Raw genomic sequence first — 24834 nt, 5'->3', positions numbered from 1 at the left:
ATGTGAAAGTCTCCTAGCTCCAACCCCAAAGTCCCCAGATATCTTCTGAGTTAGACTTGGCAACCCTACTTCCAATGCTTTACTGTGTTCTTCTTTATTTCTTTCAGCAGTTTTCTTCCAGCCAGGCTAACTTTCTCTTATCAGATCCTGCATGTCTGAATGTTAAAGATTTTGGATGAAATCTCAGATTTTGGTTGATGCTTCCGGACCTGTCCATGCTTGGCAATTTTCCTTCTCCACACTGACCTGTCTCTTTTTCTTCCTCTTTTTCTCTTTCTGAACCTTCTACCATCTCTTTATTAGATTGTTTCTCTTCACAAGCTGCCCCTTCCTCAGGAAAAAGGACATGAAGGGTCCCCTTGTTTTCATAGTGCTGCTCTCCTTAGTAGTGGCAAAGCTGTGCCAGGCTTACTGCCTTGGGTCTCAAGAGCAACAGATGCCCAGTGGACTCCAGACAAAGGTGAGGGTGACAAGACTGGCATTGCAGAGAGCGGGTGACAGATTGCGGGTGAATGGATGGACTCCTGTGCTGGGTGAGAGTCTGCTTGACTTTTGTACATCATGTTGTTCAGATGGGGATTTTAGGTACTTGAATCCTAGGAGATGAATCAGGCATCTTAACAAGAAGAACTCTGTTGCCTCAAACCAAGACTGACACAGAGCTTTGCTTTACCTGAGAAAAAGCCAGTTTTAAAAAAAACATAATGGGTTTTGAACCACTTCTCCATTTTAAATTTCCAACAGAAAAAAGAAAAGAAAGGAAAACAGGTTCTTTATTCTAATTCTTTTCTGTGTGTAGAGGTTCCTTTTGAATGCTGTTTTCCTTCCACTTTTCTGCAAATGAGGTATCTTGATTTTGGAATACTGTGCAAAACTGCATTATTTCTCCCTGACTTTCTGTGGCATACCACGAGTCTAAATTGATAAAAAATTGTACTGAATGTTGCTAGTCCTCACTGTTTTAGAATATTAGAAAATGTGGCCATGGATTGACAGTGGTCTGAAGACTTGAAAAACTGGAAAAACTATGCCCTGTCTTTTTTTTTTCTTGGTTCAAGGTGACTCATCAACACATTACAGATTAAAACCAAATCAAAATCTCAAATGCCTCCCTGCCCCATAAAAGATGCCTGCTGTACTGTTCAACCCCCATCAAAAGCCCTGGAACACAAACCTTGAAACTAGGGGTTGCCAACGCTACATTGGGAAATCCCTTGAGAATTTGGGGTGGAGCCTACGGAGGGTGGGGTTTGGAGAGGGGAAAGACCTCCACTCTGTGAAGCTGCTGTTTTCTCCAGAGGAACTGATCTCTGTGGAGATTAGTTCTAATTGTGGGAGATATCCAAGCCCCACCTGGAGGTTGGCAACCCTACATGCAGTGCTTTCTAAAGCTTCCTGTCTTCAGGGATTCCATTGCACAGGGTGAGAGCAGCAATGGAGAATGCCTGGGCTGTGGTTGATGTGAAGGAAGCCACACTGAGTGGGGGAGCAGCCAGCAGGGAGCAGCCTTAAGACCATACTTGGTGCACAGGAACATATGTAGGCCTCCCAGCCTCCTGCTGGGGCAGAGTTTTCCCAACCTGCCGGCACGGAGTTGGCCAGTGGCAGGAACCCCACCCTCAAAGAGCTCCATGGGTGCCTGATGTGCCCATCATGATGATGTCACCCAGAAGTGACATCATCATGATGGGCACGTCACATGGGGGATGCTTTAGCATTTGGGTAAAAATGAGTTTTTAACCCAAATGCTAGAGTGTCCCCTGTGAGATGTGCCCAGCGCAATGACGTCACTTCTGGGTGCTGTCATTGCACTGTGCGCATGAAGCACATGCGAGGGACATTCCCTGCCAAGAGCCAGGTAAGACCTGGCAACCCTAATATATGGGAGGAGACGGTCCTTCAAATATGTGAGTCTCCAAGCCATGAAGGACTTTAAAGGTCATACCCAGCACCCTTGACTTGAACTTGGGAACAAACTGGCAACCAATGAAGGTGTTTCAAAGTGGCGGACGTTCCCATTGGCTGCCAGTCTAGCTCCTGATGACAATTGGGATTTTGTGTTCTGAACCAGCTACAGTTTCCCATGGTATCTTCAAGAGCAGCCCAACACTAGGCAAGGTTCGCAACAACCATGAGCAAAATATCTTGTTCCTTTAATCGTGGCTTATTGTGTGGAATTGGGCAGATGAAGCTATCCATGGCAAGTAAGTCAAAAACATCGCCTGATAAGTGACATTCCATGAAGCCTCTATTAAAGGGACAGGGCATTCCCCCCCCCACCCCAGGTTGTTGGCAGAGCCCATCACCACATTGCAACTGTGAGGTTACAAAAGCACAGATCAACGTGTCCAGATTGGCTGAGTGTGAGGAAGGAGAGAGTTGGTGAGCCAGATACAACTGAATGTGGCATGTTTTTGTGATGAAAATCTTTTGTTGCTTACAGCCCTCACAATATGTGCTTTTGTGTTCTTCTTCTTTGTTGTAAACAAAAAAAAAAAAGATTTTAAGAATCTTAGTTTTGTGGATGTGTTGAGGCTTGGCCACCTTGCACTCTGAAGGTTTTTGTTTGACCACTGAAGTATTTCTTTACTAATTTGCATCTGCTGATATTATAACTTAGGGAATGTGAACTAATAGGAGGATCCTGTCAATGAAAGGTAACTGCAGAAGTTATTTGCTGTGTTATGGCCTTGGGTTAGCATAGCCAGGGCTTTTTTTTTGAGCAGGAACGCAGAGGAATGCAGTTCTGGCTGGCTTGGTGCCAGGGGTGTGGCCTAATATGCAAATGAGTTCCTGTTGGGCTTTTTCTACACAAAAAGCCCTGGCCATTGCTATTGCAGGAGTTGTCCTTGAAAGGGTAGCTGCTGTGAGAGCCCTCTCAGCCCCACCCACCTCACAGGGTGTCTGTTGTGGGTGGGGAAGATATAAGAGATTGTAAGCCACCCTGAGTCTCTGATTTAGAGAGAAGGGCTGGGTATAAATCTGCAGTCTTTTTCTTCCTTCCAAACAGCTTCCCCAGTTTGAGTGTTCCTGACTTTTAAAATGCATTTATTTGCGGTATCTGCAGTATCACATTGGTAAACTAAGGAACTCTGAGAGCAGTGTACTTGATATTTTTTTCCTAATTTAAGTCACGCAGTGTTTCTGTGAGATAAGCCCAAGGTTACCCAGCATGCTTCACAGTTGAATGGGGGTTCAAGTTCAGTCTCCTAGAGTTACCAGCCTCAAGGTGGGGCATGGTGTTAGTCTCTCTGAATTACAACTTTTCCGGACTGCAGCAATCATTTCCCTAGAGGGAATGATAACTTCCACAGCGTGGGAGTCTGTGACATCACATCCCTGCTGAGCTCCTGTCCATCCTGAAACTCTGCCTTCCTCAGGCATTGCCAAAGGGCTGGTTCCAAGTTTTCCTTGGCCCTGGGCAATGTGCCTTGCCCCCTCCCCTGTTCTGCCAACTGCCATGCCCTCTACTCCCACTTCCCCTGCCTACCTGTGCATCCTTCCCTATAGGGTGCCAACCTCCAGGTGGGGCCAGAGATCTTCTGGGATTACAACTGTTCTACAGGCAACAGAGATTAGTTCCCTTGGGGGAAAATGGCTTCTTTGGCAGGTGGACTCCTTTTAAAGCATTGTACCTTCATCGAAATCCCTGCCCTCCTGAAATCCCACCATTCCTAGGTTCCACCCATCTCCCACAAATCTACAGGTAGTTCCCATTCTGGAGTTGGCAACCCTATTCCCCTAGATCTGCTCACTTTTCAGCATTCTCAGTGCTCACACATTGGTCCCTGACTGTGGTGGGAGTGTGGCTGCCCTTCATCTCCTGCGCTCCCTTCCCAGCAGAACTGGGCAATGTGTGTGGCTGGGAGTGAGGGTGGTGAGAGGGCTCACAAGCAAGCAGGTGGGCAGCAAGCAGGTGAGTGGATGTGGGGCATCAGTCCCCACTGGAACACCTGGGCCTTGCATTACACCAAAATCTCTGAGAATTTTCCAAGCCAGCATTGGCCACCCTGCAGTCTTCCCAGTCTAGATTCAAGTCTTTAAAACGTAGAAACTTCCTTTAGACAGTTTTGCTTATAGTCAGTGCACAATTTAGAACCAGAAATCTAAAATGCAATAAAACTATTCAATTAGAATGGTAAAACTATTTTCAAAGAACAATCCGCAGTCACAAAAATGTCCTGCTGAAAATTCAATGTTTTAGTCTATTCCTTAAAAGTGGAGAGACACAGGCATGGGTGAGCTTCCTTGGGTGTGAGAAAGGAAGTTCCGTAACCATGGTGCCACAACAAAGAAGGCTCTGCACTGAACACCTGTTGCATGTCACCCATTATGACAGAACATGGAGCAGATTTTAATAAAACGGTAATGAAAATTAATATTTCATATTCTGACAGAGTGGATTTTGGAACAGACATATTCTGCCTTGGCCCGCCCTTTGAGAAGCATCTGTTTGGCCACTGTAGAGGACAGGATACTAGGTCAAGTTGCCAACTTCCAGGTGGGGCCTGGAGATCTTTCAGAATTAGTACTGATATCCTGACTACAGAGATCAGTTCTCGAAACAACGGCTGCTTTGGAAGGTAGACTTGCAGCATTATAACTGTTTGAGGTCCCTCCCCTCCCCAAGCCTTGCCCTTCCCAGGCTCCACCCCCAAATCTACAGGAATTTTCCAAACCAGAGTTGGCTATCCTACCTGTTATACAGACAACAGGGGGATAGGTGTATCTCCTTGGTTTTCAAGATACTGAAGCTGCCCTGGACACTGATTGAATATCAGTACCTTTCTCAGAAACTGTCCATGCATTTTCAGAATAGGTTCACAACTATGTGAACTGTAAACCTGAGAAAGATGGAGGAGGAAAACAGAAATCAGAAACAGAAGACAAATACCTGTGTTCATATCACATCACGTTTCTGATCCCTTGATGCCACCTATATCCTCACTCTGCCAAAATTAAGCTGCTTCTCTCTCACTGCTATGTGATGTGAGGTTTTGTACAGGGTAGTAATTCTCAGTCCTTGCACAAAATAATTTCCAGGTCCTGAAACCTGTGTATCCTGCAGAGAAGAAAATGTTGGTCTGACTGCAATGATTGCTTGTTATTAGAGAGCACTTCTCCTAACTACTGAGAGCTTCAGTGACCCAGTGGATGAGGTGATAGGCTCTTGGATACATCCATCCTTGTAGGCAAGGGTTGGCTTCTGAATTTTAGACAAATGGTTTCAAGCAGTCTGTGTGGACAACGTACCATGAGATTAGGTGTCTTGCTAAGGTCATGACCTGGAGGTCCTTTTCAGATGCTGCACTGCAAGGGCAGATCACAGATAGTGTAATACTGTCAATGAGCATGGTCACCATTTTGCATGAATGGCACAACATGTGCATTTTCCAGTTTTGGTATGTACAAAGGCACCCTCAAAAATGTGGGTTTTCTAATAGCATATACCAATTGTGCACACAATCCTGTTCGTATAAGATAGAGATGCCCTGAGACAATTATGCTATGTGCAATCCCACCTTACACACAACTGTGTGCATAGTGCAATTGTCTTGATACATGTGGTCACCTTGTTGTGTGGTCATAATAACTAAAGAGTGCCATAGAAGAGATTTCCTAGCTACAAACCACAGTGGGCTTGTTTTTTAGCTGTTCTGTTCAAAGATGCAGTGCACTATCCAAGGAGAGTTGTTTCTGCCCCCTTTCATAGGCAGATAAGGGTGAGTTTGCCCAAACTTCGCAACCTGGGAAGCTTATGTTCATTAGGGAAAGATCCAAGGAAAATAATTCCACTGGAGTTGCCACTTTGATCTGCAGCAGGACATTCTGCAGCGGATGGGTTTGTTCTAACACAGAGTTTTGCAGACCACGGTCTGTTTCATCCTATTGATAGTACTAGGAATGTGGATGACAAATTAATTTAGCCCCACACAGTGCCTCATGGCCAATGTATCCTAGCTCTCCTCTGAATAAAGTTTGAAGTTAGACTTTCCTCCCGCCTAAGGACCTTCCTCCAACTTGCGTGGCTCTTCCTCCCATGGAAGAGCCACTTGTTAGAAGAACCGGAGGAACTTCCTTCAGCCTAAGGTGGGATATGGCCATGAGAAGAAACCCATTTGTCACACCATGTCCTCATCCTAAATCTCTTGTTTGCAAATAAATAAATGATAAATAAATGTCCCAATTCATTGAACCATGTGAGGCTGCCACCCCCTCCTCCCTTGTCAAAAGACTTTAAAACAAAAATCTGGAATATTCTTTTCGATTCCGGAAGTCTGATTTTTTGTTCACTCAAACTGTAACCATAATTCCATATTCCAAGACCAACTGAAGAAGCTGTGGGGAGTGGGAGTTTTATCTGAGGCAGAAGGGTATCCTTTCATAGGTATGAAAAAGGGTGGTTTAATAGAAGAGGAGGCAGAATTTTTCTCCCTATCTTTGCTAAAAAGGAGCTTTCTGTGGTGCAAATTGCTTTTATGGACCAGTCCTGGCTGGAGACTTAAGTGGTTGCTTTTGTTAAATCCCCTCTGAATGAGATCCGTGGAGGATAAAGAGCTCCAAGAAATCCAATTCCACCCTCTCCTGTAGATCCAGTCACGCTCCCACTGCCCCCAAAATGCCTCAAATTATCTGTTTTAAGGCTTGTACAAAGTAATTCTTTGGTTTTGGATGCTCCTGATCTTTTTGCTTTTTTATCTTATGAAATTACTTCACTTTCAGCAGCAGTTTTAACCAGATTAGATTAGAGCACCCCCCACACAGACACCTACCTCTTCTTGTTCTTTTTCAGCGCATATTCTACAAGGAGGTGTAATTGGCAATGTTTTTTCAGCTGGAAATCTGCTCTGATTATGGGGAATTACAATAGAATTTGCATGCGGGAGGGATGGATTAGTTTAGAATTTGCGGGTGTTAGAATGCCATCTCGCTCGTTATCTGCTGCTTACTGCCGGCTCTCTGTCACGAAAAGGAGACACGAAGTAGAGAAGAACAACCAGGGAAATCCTTTTATCCTTCAGAGATTTCAGCTACTTACAGTATTTATATACCACTTTCTCACACAAATGTTCCCCAGATCAGTTTACAAAACAATTTATACATCACCAAAGAAATAAAAAAATTAAATAGCATCAATAGCAGCCCATGATTTAGGAACCTAGGAGCACCATCTGAAGCAGAGCATCACCTTTTGCAGCTCATAGACTTCAGTGGAGTTTAGAAGTGTGTAACTCCACTGAAGGAGCCCCGTGGTGCAGAGTGGTAAGCTACAGTACTGCAGCCCAAGCTCTGCTCACAACCTGAGTTTGATCCTGGCAGAAGCTGGGTTCAGGTAGCTGGCTCAAGGTTGACTCAGCCTTTCATCCTTCTGAAGTCGGTAAAATGAGTACCCAGCTTGCCAGGGGTAAAGCATAGATGACTGGAGAAGGCAATGGCAAACCATCCCATAAAAAGTCTGCCATGAAAATGTTGTGATGTGACTTCACCCCAGAGTCAGAAATGACTGGTGCTTGCACAGGGGACTACCTTTACCTTTTAAAAACTCCACTGAGGATTCCAACATAGCTGCTTAAGGCTTAGTGGAATAAAAACTCCTCTCCAAAAGGAGACAGGTAGATTTCTTGGGAGGGGGGCATTGCATATCCTGCTAGTTTCTGACCCTAGAGCATCCAGAAGAAGATGGGTGGTGTCCTACCTGAGGAGTCAGTGGAAGAGCCGATTTGAAGGATGACTGTTTAGTAGGATTGGTAGCTCAGGGAGGAAAATTCTCTTTTAAACTTGTGTGGCTTTGTAAGCTGAGTAACCTAATAAAGTGACACTCCTGCATTTTGTAGCTTTATTTACACTCTCTGCTAACTAGTGGGAAATGGACTAACTATACCAGCTAATCCCAGCGTTATACCCCGTTGAAGTCCTGCCCCTCCCAAACCCCACCCTCCTTTGAATCCCCTCACCTGCCCCCCCCCCCCCCCCCCCGGTTTTCAGATATTTCCCAACCTAGAGCTGGCAAACTTATGTATGATGCTCTTGTCCACTATTTACCACAACAGGAAGCCCAGGCTTCTCAAAGCAGTCTGGGAATAGAGCAGATTATAGCAGGCAGGACAGGAATAGGAAAGGTCAGAGCTGTTGCTGCCTCACAGGAAAGAGGCTTAAATGGCAGTTAATGAGCCAGTGTGGTATTGTAGTTAAGAAGGTTGGACTAGTATTTGGGAAACTGGGGTTCAAATCTCTGCTCATGTCACGGAAGCACATTGGATGACTTGTGCCAGTCACACTCAACCTAACCTACCCTCAGGGTTGCTGTGAGGATAAAATAGAGAAGAGGAGAATGGTGTAAGACAGTTTGGGTCCTCATTGGGGATGAAGGTAGTATACAGATGGATTAAATAAATAATATTGAATACATAAATAGTTGGGAGTCCCACAAGGTTTGATGGGACTGCCTTCACCGCTGTCAATGGCAGTTGTACTGTCTTGGTACAGGAAATGACATCATCTGGGTGGAAAGACTCAAAGCAGCTCTTGCCATGGAAGACATTTGACAGCACTGCCTTGATTTTCTTTTCAAATAGTTTCCGAGCTTGGCAAAGGGCACAAGGGGCAAAAGATGGGACAAGCAGCTGCAAAGGCAGTCACGCCCCCCCCCCCCCAATCCTCCACCCACCACCCACTGAACACTAGAAGCCCAGCTGAGCCCCACTCTCATTTCTGATCTTTTGTTTCCAGGTTCTGGCTCTCCAGCTATTCTTTCCAGAACTATGAGACCAGATAATAAGCTTGCTATTGAAATTCTCAGTATTCTGTACTTGGCCCTTCCATTGTGACTTTATAAATTGCTCCCACCCCCCTCACTGACACAAACATTAGTCACCCGCGAATGAAGCTGTTGCAGTCACAGAGGCATCTTTGCAAACCAAGTGAGCTCCAGTTTGCAGTTGGAACTGCTGATTTTGCAAAACAACTGAGAAAAGGAATTACTGCTATTTGACATGGTCCAAAAACTCTTGTCCTTGGACACCTCTAATGTGATTTTTCAGGCCTCCAAAACAAAGCAGAACTAAATTTCCCATACCAAAATGTGTTTATTTGGCAACATTCAGTTCCGTGTGGGTACAATATTACATTTCAAATATTACACCCAAAAGTGGGGCACTGAAATATGAGGGGCCTCTTTGAACTTTGGCTCTGTGCAAAAATGTTACTAGGTGAGATAATGTAAAAGACACAACGGCTTTTGTCCTCAATGTGGTACTCTGGTATAAAGACCATTTCCTAACAATATATGGGATAGCCAGTGAATCTAATTAAATGTTAATCTAACTAAGCAAAAGCAACCTTGATGGTTCCGTTTCTCAGAGACTCTATTTACATAACATAACCAAATATAAGAACAATTAACTGTTTTCATTCCATCATTCATGTGCTCTAGCTGTAGTTATTATGGTTAGTATACGAAGGAAAGAGGAATTCGCAGTCAGTTTACAGCAACACTTTGGCCATAGGCACAGTGGGAGGCACCTCATCTGCCTGTCCATTTCTTCCAAAGCTAAAGAACACTCTCCTCTACATAGCAGCTAATTAAGAGAAGCATCTTGTCCCTCCCTCCGTCATCCCAAACCCAGGGGGAAAGCTGGGGAGGAAAGGGCTGAAAAGGGAAGCACATCCATTCAACTTTCTACTCTTTCCTCTGTCTGAAAAAAAGCAGAAAATCCGTGGACAGGTTCCTTTTTTTAGCAGTTCCTTCCATCTTCCTGAAATCTTGAAGCCCTGACTTCTGCCTTCCCACTTGGGGGAAGGCCCTATTTTCCAAATTAAAAAACAAACAAAAAACTTGGGGGAAGGCCATGCCTGAATAGAAGACAGGAGCAAAGTGTTGGGTGGCTGTCCCCTGAGACCCTGGAGGTATGTCCCACAGGCTACTGTGCACTGTTGCTGTCTCTTTCTTCTGCAATAGGCTTATTCATGCAATCCCCCTTCTTGATTGGAGCAGCATCGACTGGGTAGCATGTCTGCAACTCTCCATCTTGCAGTGGCTCTTTATCATCACTGTGGGTCAAAACTCCACTATGAATCAGGAATGATTACTATATTTACTCAGAAGGAAGATGACTGAATGTAAGAGAACCCACTCTAAAAATGTTCAAAAAAAGTTTTTTAAATTATTGGACATAACTGTAAATTATTTGCAAAATTAAGACTCTCCCCGCTTTTCTCTGATGGCATACCTGGGAAAAAAACCGTAGTCTTGCATTTGAGTAAATACTGTAAAAGGTCTTTCTATCTTAACCATTAAGAATGGCCAAAAAGGTTTTGTTGTCTTATCCATTAAGAAGGTGCAAGGAAAATAAATTGTTGATAGGATAATAGATCCACTTGCTGACATGGGCTTAGATCATGGGTGTTGGGTAAATTTGAAGAACTAGAGCACTATGAATATTTATGCACATTAAGTTAGATCTGAACCCAATTTTGAAATAATGCCTTTTTAAACTGAAAACTTGCTGGAGCAAGGAGTGGAAAATGAGAGATGCTGTTAAGAGTGGATGCAGTTTCAAAACTGTGTATTTGCTTTCTATATGCACAAAAGGATTGGGGGATGGGCAATAATAGGCCTTGTCTCGGTGCCTCAAGTGCCTAGTTATGCCACTGATAGGTGCTATGATATTGGCAACTTTTTTCTCTTGTTCATTTATAAAGTCAGGAAGAGAGTGAGTTTCCAAGTGATTACTGGTTGGGACATTATATCTGCATTCAGTTGGGTTTTCCCCCTTCCTGCTGGGTCTGTTGATGGGATTCTGTCATGATTTCTCTGCAGGGGTGTGCATGGATATTTCTGTTTTTGTTTCCTTTCTTCCACTTCTTCCCATTTTAAAAGAAAACTATGTATTTCATAGTATTTTATTCTTAATTACTCTTGTTTCCCATTCATTGTCCATTCCATTATTTTGCCCTTATTTCAATGGGAGACCCAGGCCATCTTTGGCCTGAAACTCTAGTGTTTTCCATTGGATTGCTTGTACTGAGTTTTGGAGCGGAGTTATGTGCTCAGAGGAGAGATACTGAGTCTGACACAGAAAAGAAGTTCCCTCCACATCAGGATGTGCATTGCTGGACACATGAAAATCACTGTAAATTAGATGTTTCCTCTTGGGTTTGTTTTCTACCACCTGTTTCTATTGAAGAAATGAATGAGATTAGGGGAGGGACGGTGTCTCAGTGGTAGAGCATCTGCTTGGTAAGCAGGAGGTCCCAGGTTCAATCCCTGGCATCTCCAAAAAAAGGGTCCAGGCAAAAAGGTGAGAAAAACCTCATCTTGAGATCCTGGAGAGCCGCTGCCAGTCTGAGTAGACAATACTGACTTTGATGGACCAAGGGTCTGATTCAGTATAAGGCAGCTTCATATGTTCATTCACTATTTTCATATGTGTATTTAAACAAATGCACATCCAGACTCCTCTTGCTCTTGGCTTTTGAATCCTTTTGATTGCCTTCTCTCCTTCTGGTCTTTTGGGAACTCTGTAGTCAGGAAGACCACACTGGATGAAGACTGAGAGGGACCAGAGGGAATCGCAGGACTGGATATGTTGATGCACTTGATGTGTCAGGAGGGGAAAATGGAGCATTGCTCTTTAAAGCTGTCACTTCTGCTTCCATGAGAGTCTCAGAATATGGAATTGTTAGTTGCAAATCCACCTGCATCTGTCACATTAGTAATGCATGACCAGACCAGCCTCCAGTCTGAGCATGACTTTTGGGCTTATCAGAGCTCTGTCAATATTCTCTTGTTCCTTGGGTGCCCTCTGCAGTAAGATATCAATGAAGCAAGAAAACTTTGCTTAATCCTCTTCTCTTTGTACTGCACAGGTGAAAGTCTACAACCTGAGAACCTAACTCTAGCATCTGATTAGTTATGCATCTGAATACACTTTTGTGCTATGCAAAATGTTTTGGAATGGTGGCTCAGAGGTAGAGCATTATCCTTGCATGCAGGTCTCTCAAGTTCAATCTCTGGCCTCTCTAGTTAAAAGGATCAGGTAGTGGGTGATGTGAGAGACCCCTGCCTGAGGCCTGGGAAAGCCACTGCCTGTCAAGAGTAGAGAATACTTAGACAGAGCAATGGTCTGACCCAGAAGAAGGCACCTTTGTGTGTTTTGAACACTAGCTTTGTTATAAGCAGTAGAAAGAAAAGTCAGGGATAACTCAAAATGCAGCATAGAGAGAGATGGACAGAAACTTGGGAGGGTGAGGAGACTGGGAGAGAAGACACATGGATGACCAGAGACTTTTTATTGTCTTTGCACATGTGGTTGTGAAAGTTCAGGTACTAGTTTTTCTCCATCTTTCATTCTGTTGAAGCCATGCAGCCTTTTGGACCCCTTACTGAAACTCTCCCTGGACTGAATCCTACTCTTACTTTCACCCTGTCCATCTGTGATGGGTAAAATCATGCTTGTGGCTATTACAGAGAAGAACCATTATTTTTGTTTCATATGCTGTTCAAATTTAAGAAAGTAATATTTTTTAATATTTCCTTTTTATTGGTGCTGAATATGTCTGCACCTGGATTAATGAAAAGGAAAATGTGAATCATTTATTTGGGGAATATTTGCCTATTCTGCTATTTCTTGACAGATTGGCTTGAGTCTTTTTGTATTGCTAATAGTCCTCTCCTCTGTTTCCAATAGAAGAGCTTAGAGCCCTATAAGCTATCCCCATCCTTGCTTCGGCGATTGTATGATGGCCAAGGGATTTCTTATGAGGCACTGCTCAGACTGACAGGCAAAGAAGAAATCAGTAAGTTTCCCCTAAAGCATTAAAGGGCTTGTATGTAAGAGAGAGGATAAATGTAAGGGTGGAAGCAATTCAAGATGCCCTGATTGCTAGTGGTGTTTGAAAATAAGTAATTTCTGGGCCTCTCACTGTAAAGGCACGATGCCAAGTCTGCCTTATAAGAGTTTGCCCTCATTGCAATACAGAGCAAGCCAATTCAGGTGTGAGGTGGAATAGAACTGGTGAACTGGCCACAGATTGACGAAGGAGAGATTTACTGTGACGTCCAAGGACATTTCTCAGAACAGAGCAAAATACACAGGCAGCAGAAAGGAAGATGCAGAGCATTTCTTACATTGCACATGTCAATAATCCTTGGATTTAGGGCTAAACTAGATGGGCATCAGGGTTGCCTGTGCGCTTTTTTTTTAAATTGTGATTAGGGTTGCCTTTTTAAAAAATTGCTCATTGCTGCTGTGGAGGTATAATGGAGCAGTAGTCAGGAGCTCCAGATTGACAGAAATCTCAAGGAAATGGTATGCCAGATCCAGGTTTGCTTATAAGAAGTTTTTAATAAAGCAGCAGACTTACAGAAAATACAGGCTAAGCTCCTATCTGCTGGGCCTTGAATGTGCATGTGCACAGTGAAACTTGCTAGAATCCAAAACACACATGCATAACTAAAACTAAGCATCTTATACCTTAAATGCTGGCTACCAGTCAAAAATCATTCATGAAGCTATCCCAAACACTGGGATGAACCAGGTCATCTTGCACCTGGCATCCTGTGGTGAGGAAACAACTCAAACTTTGAAGAGAAGGGCTGCTAACAAGCATGAGAGAGAGAAAAGTTCTCTTGGGGGTGACTGAACACTGTCCTCCCACAAAACTGAGGGCAACTATGTACCAGCATATAACAAAGATGGAGTTACCAAGGCTATACAGGAGGGTCTCAGTTCAGATCAGTGCTGAAGGGCAGGTACAACAAGCCATTTGTTCAGTGCCATTTCTCAATGCAAGCTGCCCCCAGTGGGGTTGCTGTTTATCGTACAGGTGAATAAAAAAAATCATGTATAATTTCCCCCGTGGGGCATGGAGCAATTCTGGGGTAGAGACAGAGGTGAAAACTGAGAAAAATGGCGGGCAGACAGTTAAGCCCCCCCTTGTCCTCAATCTAAATTGGTGCCCCCTATGGCTATTAATAATATTTGGAAAAAAACCCATGCAAGTTCCTAGAGTTTGATCCTATCCATGCCCCCTTGATAATAAGTATCATTGAGATCAGTGAGATTTACTCTCAGTAGGACTGTTGCCCTAGTCATGGATCCCTCAGGTCATATTTCCTTGGCTGTGCCTATCAGCAAGGAAGGATTTTGTAGTAACAAATAAGGATGCTTCTAAGCATACAGAAGACAATGCATTTTACAAAAGCCTCAGTAAAATCAAAAACCTCAGAAAATCCTTTTTGTAATCACATGGATCTGATTAGCTGTTAAGCCAAATCTGAAGTGCAACCCAAATAAAGCCCATTTACAAACTCAACACAGGATAAAAATGCAAGCTGAGAAGAGAGAGGGGTACTCTAGCAATGTCACACAATCTCTGCAGTAAAATAAACAATCTAACAAATCAAAGGTGTCTTTTGACTGTTAGTGCATCCCAACTTTTCTGAATACCTAGGGGGGGTGGGGAGACAAGAGAGAAGCCATCTCAAAGTAATGAGGTCACAAGCCATATAAGATTTAATAAAGGATGCTATTTGAGTACAGTACATATATCTCTTTCCATAGTATAGAAGCATTGGCCAGAAAGGCCAGAGATTATTGTTTCTCCCAATATTTTCTTGATTCTGTTTTCTCTTTTTCTAGGTCCCCAGGCACTTGCCTCTTCCCAAAAACGTAAGTTGGTTCTCCTTTTTAGCTTCCCGTCTTTTATACTTACCACTTGCGTATATGAAGCAGGCAATCTCCTGTCCCTACCCTCAATTTTGACACTCTACAAAAGTGTCAAAAGGACTATAGTAATTAATTGAGCAGCAGGAGAAAAAAATGGTGGAGGGACACAACATCACAGCTTCCATGATATTGTAGAAGAAGAAGAATGCAAGTTTATACCTAGTGTCCCCTAATCTCTATGTTCTTTTCAGTAGAGATAAGGGGAATTCTTAGGGTGCATTCACACTACATTAAATAATATATTTTGCAACTGGATTTTTACTGTGCAAGAATAGCAGCAATCCAGTAGCAAAATGCATCATTTAGTGTAGTGTGGATGCACCTTTAATGTGGCTTCCTGGTACTGACGTCACAGCATGCCTACCACTTCTCCCTTCCCCAAGCTGTGTCCCCCAATTAATTTAGTTGGCTTTATTAAGCTCCGCAGCCTTCCAACCTGTAACCAGAAACATTATACCAGAACTGGTTGAAGCAAGTTTTTGTGAGCATCTCTTAAGGTAGGGTTGCTCTGTCAGCAAGTAGGAGAAATTAAAAAAATAGCCATTGGCATAAAAGTGTTACATCAATTCTGGGGGAAACCTGGAAGTGATATGACCCTGTCACTCTGATATTGCCCTCCCATGTCCCTACTCCCTAGGGTCCTGTGGATCACTAGCTGCTGGCAATCCTAGGTAAAAAGACATGTTGTCACTCCTTCACAAAGCATAATGCATTTGAAAAAGCATCTCCCCATGAAAGGCTGAAAGAAGTTGTGTCCTTGAGGAGGGAAGAAGAAAAAGGTCACTTCACTGTTGCTTTTAAACTTCCAAAAGTGGGCCTGTGTTTCCATCCCTGGCCATCCCTGTCTAGTGCAGGGCTTCCCAAACTTTTCTTTCCCGTGGCCCGGTTATTTTTACACTTCTTCTTCATGACCCACTAAAATCTGGGGGTGGAGCAAGGAGACTTTGGGGGTGGAGCTGGGAGACAGGAATTATGTCATTTCCTGTGGTGTCAAGGACCAAGTGATGTTACTTCCGGGGCACACTGAACCAAAATTCCACCTTTTCCTGTGATGTCACTTCCAGGGCACTCCCCCAACCTGCCTCTTTTTCAGAAATAAATTCATTTTTAGAAAAATCTCTCTGAAATTCACGCTGAGCCAAAATGAGGGTGGAAAGTGAGCAGTCCTCTCTTTTCACCCCCACACCTGCATGCACTTATCTTTTTGTGTATTCTTCTCCAGTTTGCAAGCATCCCTGACGCCCATGTTCAATTGTCTGCACCACCTACACATCCCTTCCTCAATAGCACTGGCCAGTGTATGCAGTTGGGAGTGCTGTTGCCATTGCCATCAGGAATGCCAGCACTGTGTACCACCCACACTGGGCCCTGGCAGCTGCTCTATCTCAAAATATGCTGACACATTTAATAGGCCCTTCCTTCAGCTGCTACTACTGGAACCCTTCCTCAAGCTACAACCAAGCTTGCTTGGTTTCAAGAAAATCTTTTGACAGCTATTTTTCATACTTTTTCTTGACTGAAACACTGGGAAATTGCTGTGAAAGGTAGCAGAGAATTGTACTGCAATTAATGAATTAATTTCAAGTTATATAAAGTTCATACAAGCTTTTCTGCAGTTATCCCAAAAAGGATATTTATGAGGGGCTTGCAGCTTTTTACTGGCTGTGTTTCCCATGCCTTTAAAAGCAACCTGTTGTACAGATACTTAGCCAGTGAACTACTTGCATCCTTTTTAATATCTACAGGAGGAGTTTATTTTTGGTGTCAGACAACTGTTAAAACCAGGACAAGTAAAATGGTGCCAAGTTCATAGTACCATCTCTTCCAGTGCTGTTGAGATATACCACAGTAATCTCCAATAATCTCTTTTCGCCCCACACCTCTTACTCTCACTCACTCACACAGAAATCTCACAGAAGGCCACCTGGCTACAACTGGGGATGACAACTTTTCATTGGCAGAGCTCCTTTGTCTGCAACAACAGTATGATGAACAGAAAAGTTTCATCCAGTAAAAATGGAGGGAAAGAAAGAAAGAGAAAGGGAAAGAAAGAAGGGGAAAGAATGAAATGGAAGGATAGGAAAAGAAAGACATGGAAAGAAAGAACGTAAACATAAGAGGAGCCATGTTGGATCAGGTCAGTGGACTATCCAGTCCAAAATTCCCTCATACAATGTCCAAAAAGCACCAGAATGTCCACCAGTGGGGCCAGGGCACTAGAAGCTCTTCCACTGTTGCTCCCCTCCCCCAGCATCAAGAATATAGACAGAGCATCACTTGCAGGAAAAGAAAGGAAGGAAGGAAGGAAGGAAGGAAGGAAGGAAGGAAGGAAGGAAGGAAGGAAGGAAGGAAGGAAGGAAGTCGAAGAAAAAAAGCCTTCCTCACAATCAGATGACCCCAGCCAGCAAAAATTCTGCCCAGGGGTCGTTTGGTAAAACTACTAGAATGCCCATCCCGCCCCTCCCGGCTGAAAAACACACATACATTCTTCCTTGCTGCCTAGGCCTCCCAGGGAAATCTTCCCAAAAGAACATACTTCAAGGCACAAGAAAACTCATATCTTGACGAACACTTCATGGATCTAAAGTGCCAGTGGATGCTAGCTTTTCTTTCAAACACTGGGAGCGGGGGAGAAGGAAGGAGAGGAAGCCCAGCACCTCTCTGCGCAACACAGAGATGGGGCGGGGCTAGTTTTGCTAGGGGCAGGGCTACCTTTGGCTTTTCTTGTGACCCGGTAGTGAGGCTTCCATGGCCTGGCACCAGGTCACGACCCTGCAAATGGGAAACACTGCTTTAGTGGGTTTCCATTCCCCAGTGTTTGTGGCAGGGGCCTGGCTAGGCCAATAATCCCAGTGAAGCCAGAATTCCAGATGGTGCTACAGTGAGTGCAATGGAGGCAGAAAGACAGGGAGACGTGTGGCAGAGGATAGCATGTCAAGATGATCCTGTGGGTCTGGAACAGGTTTGCCAGCTGCTTGTCCTGTCCATTTAACAGATGCTTCTAAGTGGGATGTTATTTGCCAGGTGATATTATTTGCCTCCATCAAATGAAAAGCTTCAGCTGCCCATTTTCACTTGTTAATCCTCTATTAAAGGGACAGAACATTTTTCTCAAGGGCTGATGACAATTGTAAACCCAGACCTCAAATCAGCCTTCTATCCTAGTGGTGGTCAAATATTTAGAAGTGTACTTTCGGGAACTTCCTTGCAAAGTAACTCCCTGCTACTTTCTCCTCTCCCTAACATTAAATTGTAGGGATCTCACATCGGTTACCACTGAATAAGTTGATATTCTGTTCTTTTCATTTATAAATATATAGCACTGCTGAGCAATAAATGGTATTTTGTGACCATTTAATATCTCACAAACCCTTAAGTTGCTATTGGGCTGTCTTTCCCAGATCACTTTGTTCTCCTTCCTGGGCTTGTTGTGACCAACCTGTAAGGGTCACAAGTGCACAAACCACTGGCCCAGCAGTCCAGAAAACAGTCATTAGAACAGGGCGGTTTTTCATCTGGAATCCTCAAACTTGCATTTTGTTCATTGCATTTGTCTGATTGTATTTGGCTAACGCTTCTCTCATCTCTATAGGGGACATGCATGACTTCTTTGTCGGACTCATGGGCAAAAGGACCACAAAGTTTGGTAGGTAGCTGCCTAGCTGTGAGCCAAGAATCTTTTTCCCCTGAGAAACATAGAATGACATTCTAATGAGGTCATAGAACTGGGTATTACAGTCTGGCTTCTCTATCCTTCGCTGCATCTGTTAAGTGCAGCAGATCTCAGTGCACAGCATTAGGTGCAGAATGCAGTTTCCTGAGACTCTTAACATTCATTTCCTAAACCCCCCAACAACCTAGTTGTTAGTCCTCATGGCTGTGAAATATATAAGTGTGTGGGTAATGCTAAGTGAAACTCAGAAGCCCAAGGAGTTACAGAGTAAGATTCCTAGTTACTGGGGGCAATGTGTTAGTGTTTCTGCAGCTCCTTTGCCCCTCTCCATAACCAGCAGAATGAATGACGCAAAAGTATAAGAAAAATGTGCAGAATTATGCAAAATAAGAGCAGTTATGAAAATATGCTTCATTTATATAATGTATGCAGATTAAGCAGTTTGGGTTTTGGTAGAATATAGGCTATTTGGTTAATTTTCAAAACGCATGGTCTTGGTTTTAGAAGAGTTACCTTAATAAGTAATATACAGCACAATTGTAAGACTTTAGTAGACTGAAAATGGTGTAACTGTTTAGGATTGCACTGGAAATAAATTCCAGGTGGCTGAGGGCTGATATTCTTGGTTTAATCTGACCAAGCACATAGAAGTAAACCCTATAACAGTGGAAAGTAAAATGGGGCAAACAGCCACAACTCATGGGAAAGTCCTGGACATGGTTTTGAAAATGGGGCAGGAAAATGTTTCAGTGCATGCAAGCAGAGCATGAGAGGAGTGCCTGTTGATGTCGAAGCAAGGTTTCCAAAGGCCTATTTCTGTTACTTGCTAGACGACCTCACTCACTGGCATATCATTTTACTGTCAAACAGATGGGAATGCAAGAAATAAAACCTGACTTCAACTTGTTCCTCCTCCCTCTGCCCCCCTAAAGAAAGCCAGTTTGGTGTAGTGGTCAAGAGCGTGGACTCTGATCTGGGAGAACTGGGTTTGATTCCCACTTTTCCACATGCAACTGCTGGTGTGACCTTGGGTCAGTCACAAATTCTCTCTCAAGAGCAGGGCTGGTATGGAGGTTTTTGCCACCCCAGGCAAAGCCCCACCCTCCAGAGGGGGAGGGCCTGTAGCGCCGACCCAAATCGGGGCCCATTTGTATGGAGGGCTCCTCTGTGCAAACGCCCCTCCTCCCAGAGCCCTCTGTGCAAACGCTGCCCCCACTCGACTTTTCCACAGCACAGGAAAGCTGAGTGGGGCCAGATGACCCCATTTGCACAGCGGGCTCCCCTTGAGGAGGCCTCCATGCAAATGCCCCCCCCCCCCACTCAATCTTCAGAGCCGAAAGAACACTTGGCCCTTCACTTCCCCAGTGCCCTTGGAGGATGCTGGGGAAGGGAAACGCTGCTCTTTCTCAGCTCTGAGGGTTTGGGGGAGCTCCTCCGATCTATCAGAGCCAAGAAAATATTGAGCCAGAGAGTGTGGGGTGTGAGCGGGGAGGGGATGCCCACCCTCACCCCTGCTGGGAGCTGGCATCCTAGGCAATTGCCTAGTTCCCCGACTCCCATGTGCCGGCCCTGCTCAAGAACAGTTCTTGAAAGAGCTCTTTCAGCCCCACCTACCTCACAGGGTGTCTGTTGTAGGGAGAGGAAAGGAAAGGAGATTGTAAACTGCTCTGAGACTCTGAGTAAAGGGCAGGGTATAAATCCAATCTCCTCCCCCTCTTCTTCTTCTAAAGTATTTTCTCTCCAAGCTAAGCACACTAGTTCAGCCTGTCCTCATGAGACCTTCATCTTGTTGATGTCCACTTACAGTGATGTCATGGCAGAACTGAGGATGGCACCATATCTAATTCATATCATAGATTTTTTTTGTTTCCTAAAAAGAAATCCAAGATACCTAGAGGAAGCCTGAGTGTTTACTTATGTTGTCTAAAATGGAAATGTTGTTGACATAAACATTGTCTGCTTTCAGAAGGGGAAGAAGCAATTTTTGCTGATTCTGCACTCTTGCTGCAGATTATAGAATCCAGTTGGAAAGTGCATTGAAAGTGGTTTATTTAGTGTGTGTAATCCCAGCCTTAATGTCTGCTATTTTACATTCATGCAAAGGTTGGAAAACAGAGCAGAGCCTTTGGGACAAGGTAGGAATAGTGATTCAGTGGCAAAGCTCACAGTGGAAGTCCTAGCCTCAGTTGCTGGCATCTCCCACTGAAACACTTAAGAGATCTTTCTCTACCTGCGGCTCTGAAGAGCTCCTGCCAGTCGTAGTGAACAATACAGAGCTAGATGAGCCAGTAGTTTGACTGGATATAAAGCCATGTCATATATTTACATTGCTAATGTAGGAGCTGTGGGTACAGCTCATTTAGAATGTACCAAGATCAGTCCCTGACATCTCAAGTTAAAGGTAGCAGGTGATGGGGGGGGGGGAATCTCTTCTCAGCCTTGAGCTGCTGCCAGTCAGAGCAGACAATATGAAGCTTGATGGACCACTGGTTTGACTCAGTATAAGGCAGCTGCATCCAGTGAAGGGATGTCAAAGAAATGCTATTGTTCAAAGACAACTGTCTTTCTCTGATTTTAGATGATCCCACAGAAGGGAACAAGGGAATGCTCCCTGGCTTTGGTGACCTGAAGTACTCATCAAACACAGAATAAGGTAAAGGTGGAGGGAACAGAAGCTGACTCTGTATAAAAGGAGGGGAGAGGGATTTTATATAACTTTTCCCACATGTTTCCCATTCATATGCCAACTCATACACCAGGGGTGGCCAAACTTGCTTAAAGTAAGAGCTACATAGAATAAATGTCAGATGTTTGAGAGCCACAAGATATGAATATCAAATGAGGAAGGAAAGCAAATAGATGGGGAATGAAGGATGAAGAAGTAGAAAGAAAGCAATTTTAACTTTAAATGCATTCTCCAAACTGCTGACTGGCTTGACAACGTGATTTAAAGAGACAAATGCCTTCTCCAGGCTGGCTGACAGGATGGTGAGGGCTTTGAGAGCCACACAATATGTATGAAATAGCCACATGTGACTCTCGAACCGCAGTTTGGCCATCCTTGTCATACACAATCTTATGCAGAGGTACTCAGATTCAAGCATACCCACATCTTTACAGTGTGTTGCATACATCCCCACCCCTTTCATGGTTAAGGCAAAGTAGTGCTTTATCCTCTGAGCCTTCACCATCAATTTGGTAGCATGGCTCTCTTGCCACTTTCAGTATTGGCAGTGTAGGTCAGAGGCAGGCAGCACATGCCTCTGCAATCTGGCACTAGAGCACAATAAAGGATCAAAGGCAGTTGTAATGTATTCTCCAGAGCAGGAGCAAAAGGAGCAGGTCTTTAAATAACAAGTGTTTGTACAATGAACCAAGCTATTTAGGGAGATTGCTGGCTCCGCTTAGATCTACAGAGAGTGACAGCACCAGTTTCAACATGTCTCTTGACACTTGCAAGAGACAGAAACAATTCTGTGTGCACATATAAATTGCAGAGTTATTCCATGATTGGTTAGCACAATAATTTATCATGGGATTATGCCCAGATGTCTGGATGAATAACCCACTCCAAAGTATCTTTTCCAGGGCAGAGGATGGGAAATACAGAAAACTTGATTTAACAGATGTTTATGTTTTCATGTGCTGAGTGGGTGGGTGTTTCTCCATGGTGAAGTCCGTAGCTGATGTGAGTTTGAAAGGAACTAGTCTAGGAGCTTACTGCCAACCTCCAGGTGGTAGCTGGATATTACAACTGATCTCCAGGCCACAGAGATCAGTTCACCTGGAAAAAATGGCTGCTTTGAAAGATGAACTCTTTGGCATTATGTCCCAAATCCTGCTCTGCTCAGGTTCCACCTCCAAAATCTCCAAGTTTGAGTTAACAGCACTATTACTGAGAGGCAATATTGTGTACAGTGGCTAGAGTGTCAGGGTAGGACTGAGAAGATTTGAGTTCACCCCCCTTCCTACTCTGCCACGAAGATCTGTTGGCTGGTTTTGGGCCAGTCTCTCTCTCAGATTAATCTGTCTCACAGGGTTCTTGTAAAGATTAAGGGGGGGAGAGCGTCAAACCTTATACATCATCCTGATCTGTTCTAGGGAAGGGTGGGAGAAAGAGACACCTTCCTTTCCTCCTGCTGTATCTTTCTTGAGCCTGTAGGAAATTTACTAAAGGGCTGGGAAGACTATCTAGGCCTAACTATGCAATATATAATTTATGGACACAGCCTTTTATTTATGCACAGGCTTAGTAAACTACAATTTAGGGCCTCAGATTATATGAAGACTCAAATATAAAAAAAAATACTAAAAATTAATAAATTAACACTGTGGGTAATGCTATGGGGGTCTCTTAAATTTGGCATAGTTTAGGGCTTCAGAATGTCTTAATCTGGCCCCGGCTGTTGCCTAGATGTATGCTAGAAGTTTCATGTTGACACAGTTCCTTAATGCTTCAGTCCCCTCCCCTCAATGCCATTTTTTCAACATGAAGCAGCTCCTATGGAGCCATTATTTGCAACTTGCCAACCTCCAGGTGGGGCCTGGAGATCTCAGAAGTACAACTGATCACTAGATGACAGATATCAGTTCCCCTGGAGACAATGACCGCTTTGGAGAATGGACTGGATGGCAGTATACCCCACTGAAGCCCCTCCCTTCATCAAACCCCCACCCTCCATAGGCTCTGCCCAAAAATATTTGGGAATTTCCCAATTCAGAGTTGGCAACCCTAGCCCTATTGAAAAAACTTTTATGTAGCCCCTTAATATATGTATAGCTCATTGCTACATATAAACTTCCCCAGTTAGGTAAATAGTGGATTCCTATGGCTAGGTTCAGGTAACTGGCTCAAGGTTGACTCAGCCTCCATCCTCCCAAGGTCGGTAAAATGAGTACCCAGCTTGCTGGGGGGAAAGTGTAGATGACTGGGGAAGGCAATGGCAAACTATCCCATAACAAAAAGTCTGCCAAGAAAACGTCGTGATGTGATGTCACCTCATGGGTTGGTAACGACTTGGTGCTTGCACAAGGGACTACCTTCACCTTTTTATGGTTATGTAGATGACTGGGGAAGGCAATGGCAAACCACCCCATAACAAGTCTGCAATGAGCACGTTGTGAAAGCAACGTCACCCCAGAGTTGGAAACGACTGGTGCTTGCACAGGGGACTACCTTTACCTTTAAAGTTGTCAAACAATAAAGGAGATGGGAGACTTAAATCCTGCTTTCCCAAACATCACTCTCAGGATCTGAAAATTAGATTTCAATGTAGAATTCCCAATGCATGTCAACCAGTGAACATAGAAAGGGAAAGGGTATTTCCAGTTTGACTGACAGATGAAAAAAGAAAAGGACACTGCTCCACTGTCCCTATTGGAGCAAAACCTCACTGCGTGTCAAACTCAGTGACATCATCAGGACTTTTCCTGGTGCACCAATGGGCTGTCATCCCACCTGGGCTAGGCCAGCCAACAGTGAAAAAGGCGATGCCCAGCTGGAAAGGAAAGGCATCTCTTTCTCCCTCCCTCCTCTAGGAGATTATGGTTGCCATTCTCTAGTTGAGTCTTGGGGATCTGCTGAAATTACAGCTCCACATCCATTCCCCTGGAGAAAATGGCTGCTTTGGAGGGGGTACTCTGTAGCATTATACCCTGTAGAGATTCCTTCCCAAACCCCACTCTCTCCAGGCTCCACCCCTAAATCTTCAGGTATTTTCCAAATCCAGAGTTGGCAGCCTGGTGGGTCGAGGGGTGAGGCCCCTTTCCCATGACCTCTCCCCCCCTTCTCACTGCACTCCTGGTGAGATCTACACTGCTGTTTGGGTGTTAGCCCATGTCATTCTCTCCCCTGCTTAGACCTGATTCCAAGCGAGGCAGGTGTTGTGAGTCCAACTCACTGTAGTGTTCCATAGCCAGCTTCAAGAGGGGATTGGATAAAAATATGGAGCAGAGGTCCATCAGTGGCTATTAGCCACAGTATGTTCTCTTATGTTCTTCTTTCATACAGGTACCCCTACAGAACAGAGGACAAGCACAATGTCTGCAGGACCTCAAACAACTCACCTGAAGCTGATTTCATCCACCAAAGCACAGCACACTCAGCCAAGCCAAACCACATCCTTTTGATGTATCCCTGGGGATCTCCTTGACCCCAGCCATTTCTCGCCATGTTCTGTTTCCTTGATTCTGCCCAGTATTTTCTGCCTGTTTCTCATTGTAACTCTCTAGTGTTTTACTGTTTGGAAATTATGAAAAGTAACCTCCTCTCATCCCATGGTGCTTTGTCCCTCTATGTACATACTTAACGGATTTGCAGATAACTCTCTCATGCTGCACACAAAATCACCTTCTCCGCCTTCCTTTCTGTGGCACAAATTAAGAACACCTCAAAAATCTTCAATAATAACAGGGTTTTTACTTAGGACCTGC

At 44.2% G+C, this 24834-nt stretch overlaps 1 protein-coding gene across 2 annotated transcripts; it reads left to right on the top strand.

Moving 5' to 3' along the window:
- The first annotated feature begins 307 nt into the window (after positions 1 to 307).
- On the top strand, positions 308 to 24834 carry TAC3 (tachykinin precursor 3). 2 transcript variants are annotated; one of them, XM_060252439.1, is made up of 6 exons: positions 308 to 460; positions 12690 to 12798; positions 14643 to 14672; positions 18322 to 18375; positions 20981 to 21055; positions 24413 to 24834. In XM_060252439.1, exons 1-5 carry the CDS (start codon positions 347 to 349, stop codon positions 21052 to 21054), a joined length of 381 nt encoding a protein of 126 aa, XP_060108422.1. In that variant the 5' UTR covers positions 308 to 346; the 3' UTR covers position 21055; positions 24413 to 24834. The 2 variants fall into 2 exon arrangements, with proteins under 2 accessions (XP_060108422.1, XP_060108421.1); XM_060252438.1 differs by having other exon boundaries at positions 308 to 466; positions 12693 to 12798.

Source organism: Heteronotia binoei, chromosome 13 (assembly GCF_032191835.1).
Source record: "Heteronotia binoei isolate CCM8104 ecotype False Entrance Well chromosome 13, APGP_CSIRO_Hbin_v1, whole genome shotgun sequence".
Lineage (NCBI taxonomy): Eukaryota > Metazoa > Chordata > Lepidosauria > Squamata > Gekkonidae > Heteronotia > Heteronotia binoei.
Note: the sequence above shows the minus strand (reverse complement) of the source record. Positions and strands in the feature narration are given on the sequence as shown.

Excerpts from the sequence above, each read along its gene's own strand:
- TAC3 (XM_060252438.1), top strand. The coding sequence starts at position 347 with ATGAAGGGTCCCCTTGTTTTCATAGTGCTGCTCTCCTTAGTAGTGGCA. Across the intron at positions 12,799-14,642 it reads GACAGGCAAAGAAGAAATCA|GTCCCCAGGCACTTGCCTCT; the intron begins GTAAGTTTCCCC and ends CTCTTTTTCTAG. Across the intron at positions 18,376-20,980 it reads CAAAAGGACCACAAAGTTTG|ATGATCCCACAGAAGGGAAC; the intron begins GTAGGTAGCTGC and ends CTCTGATTTTAG.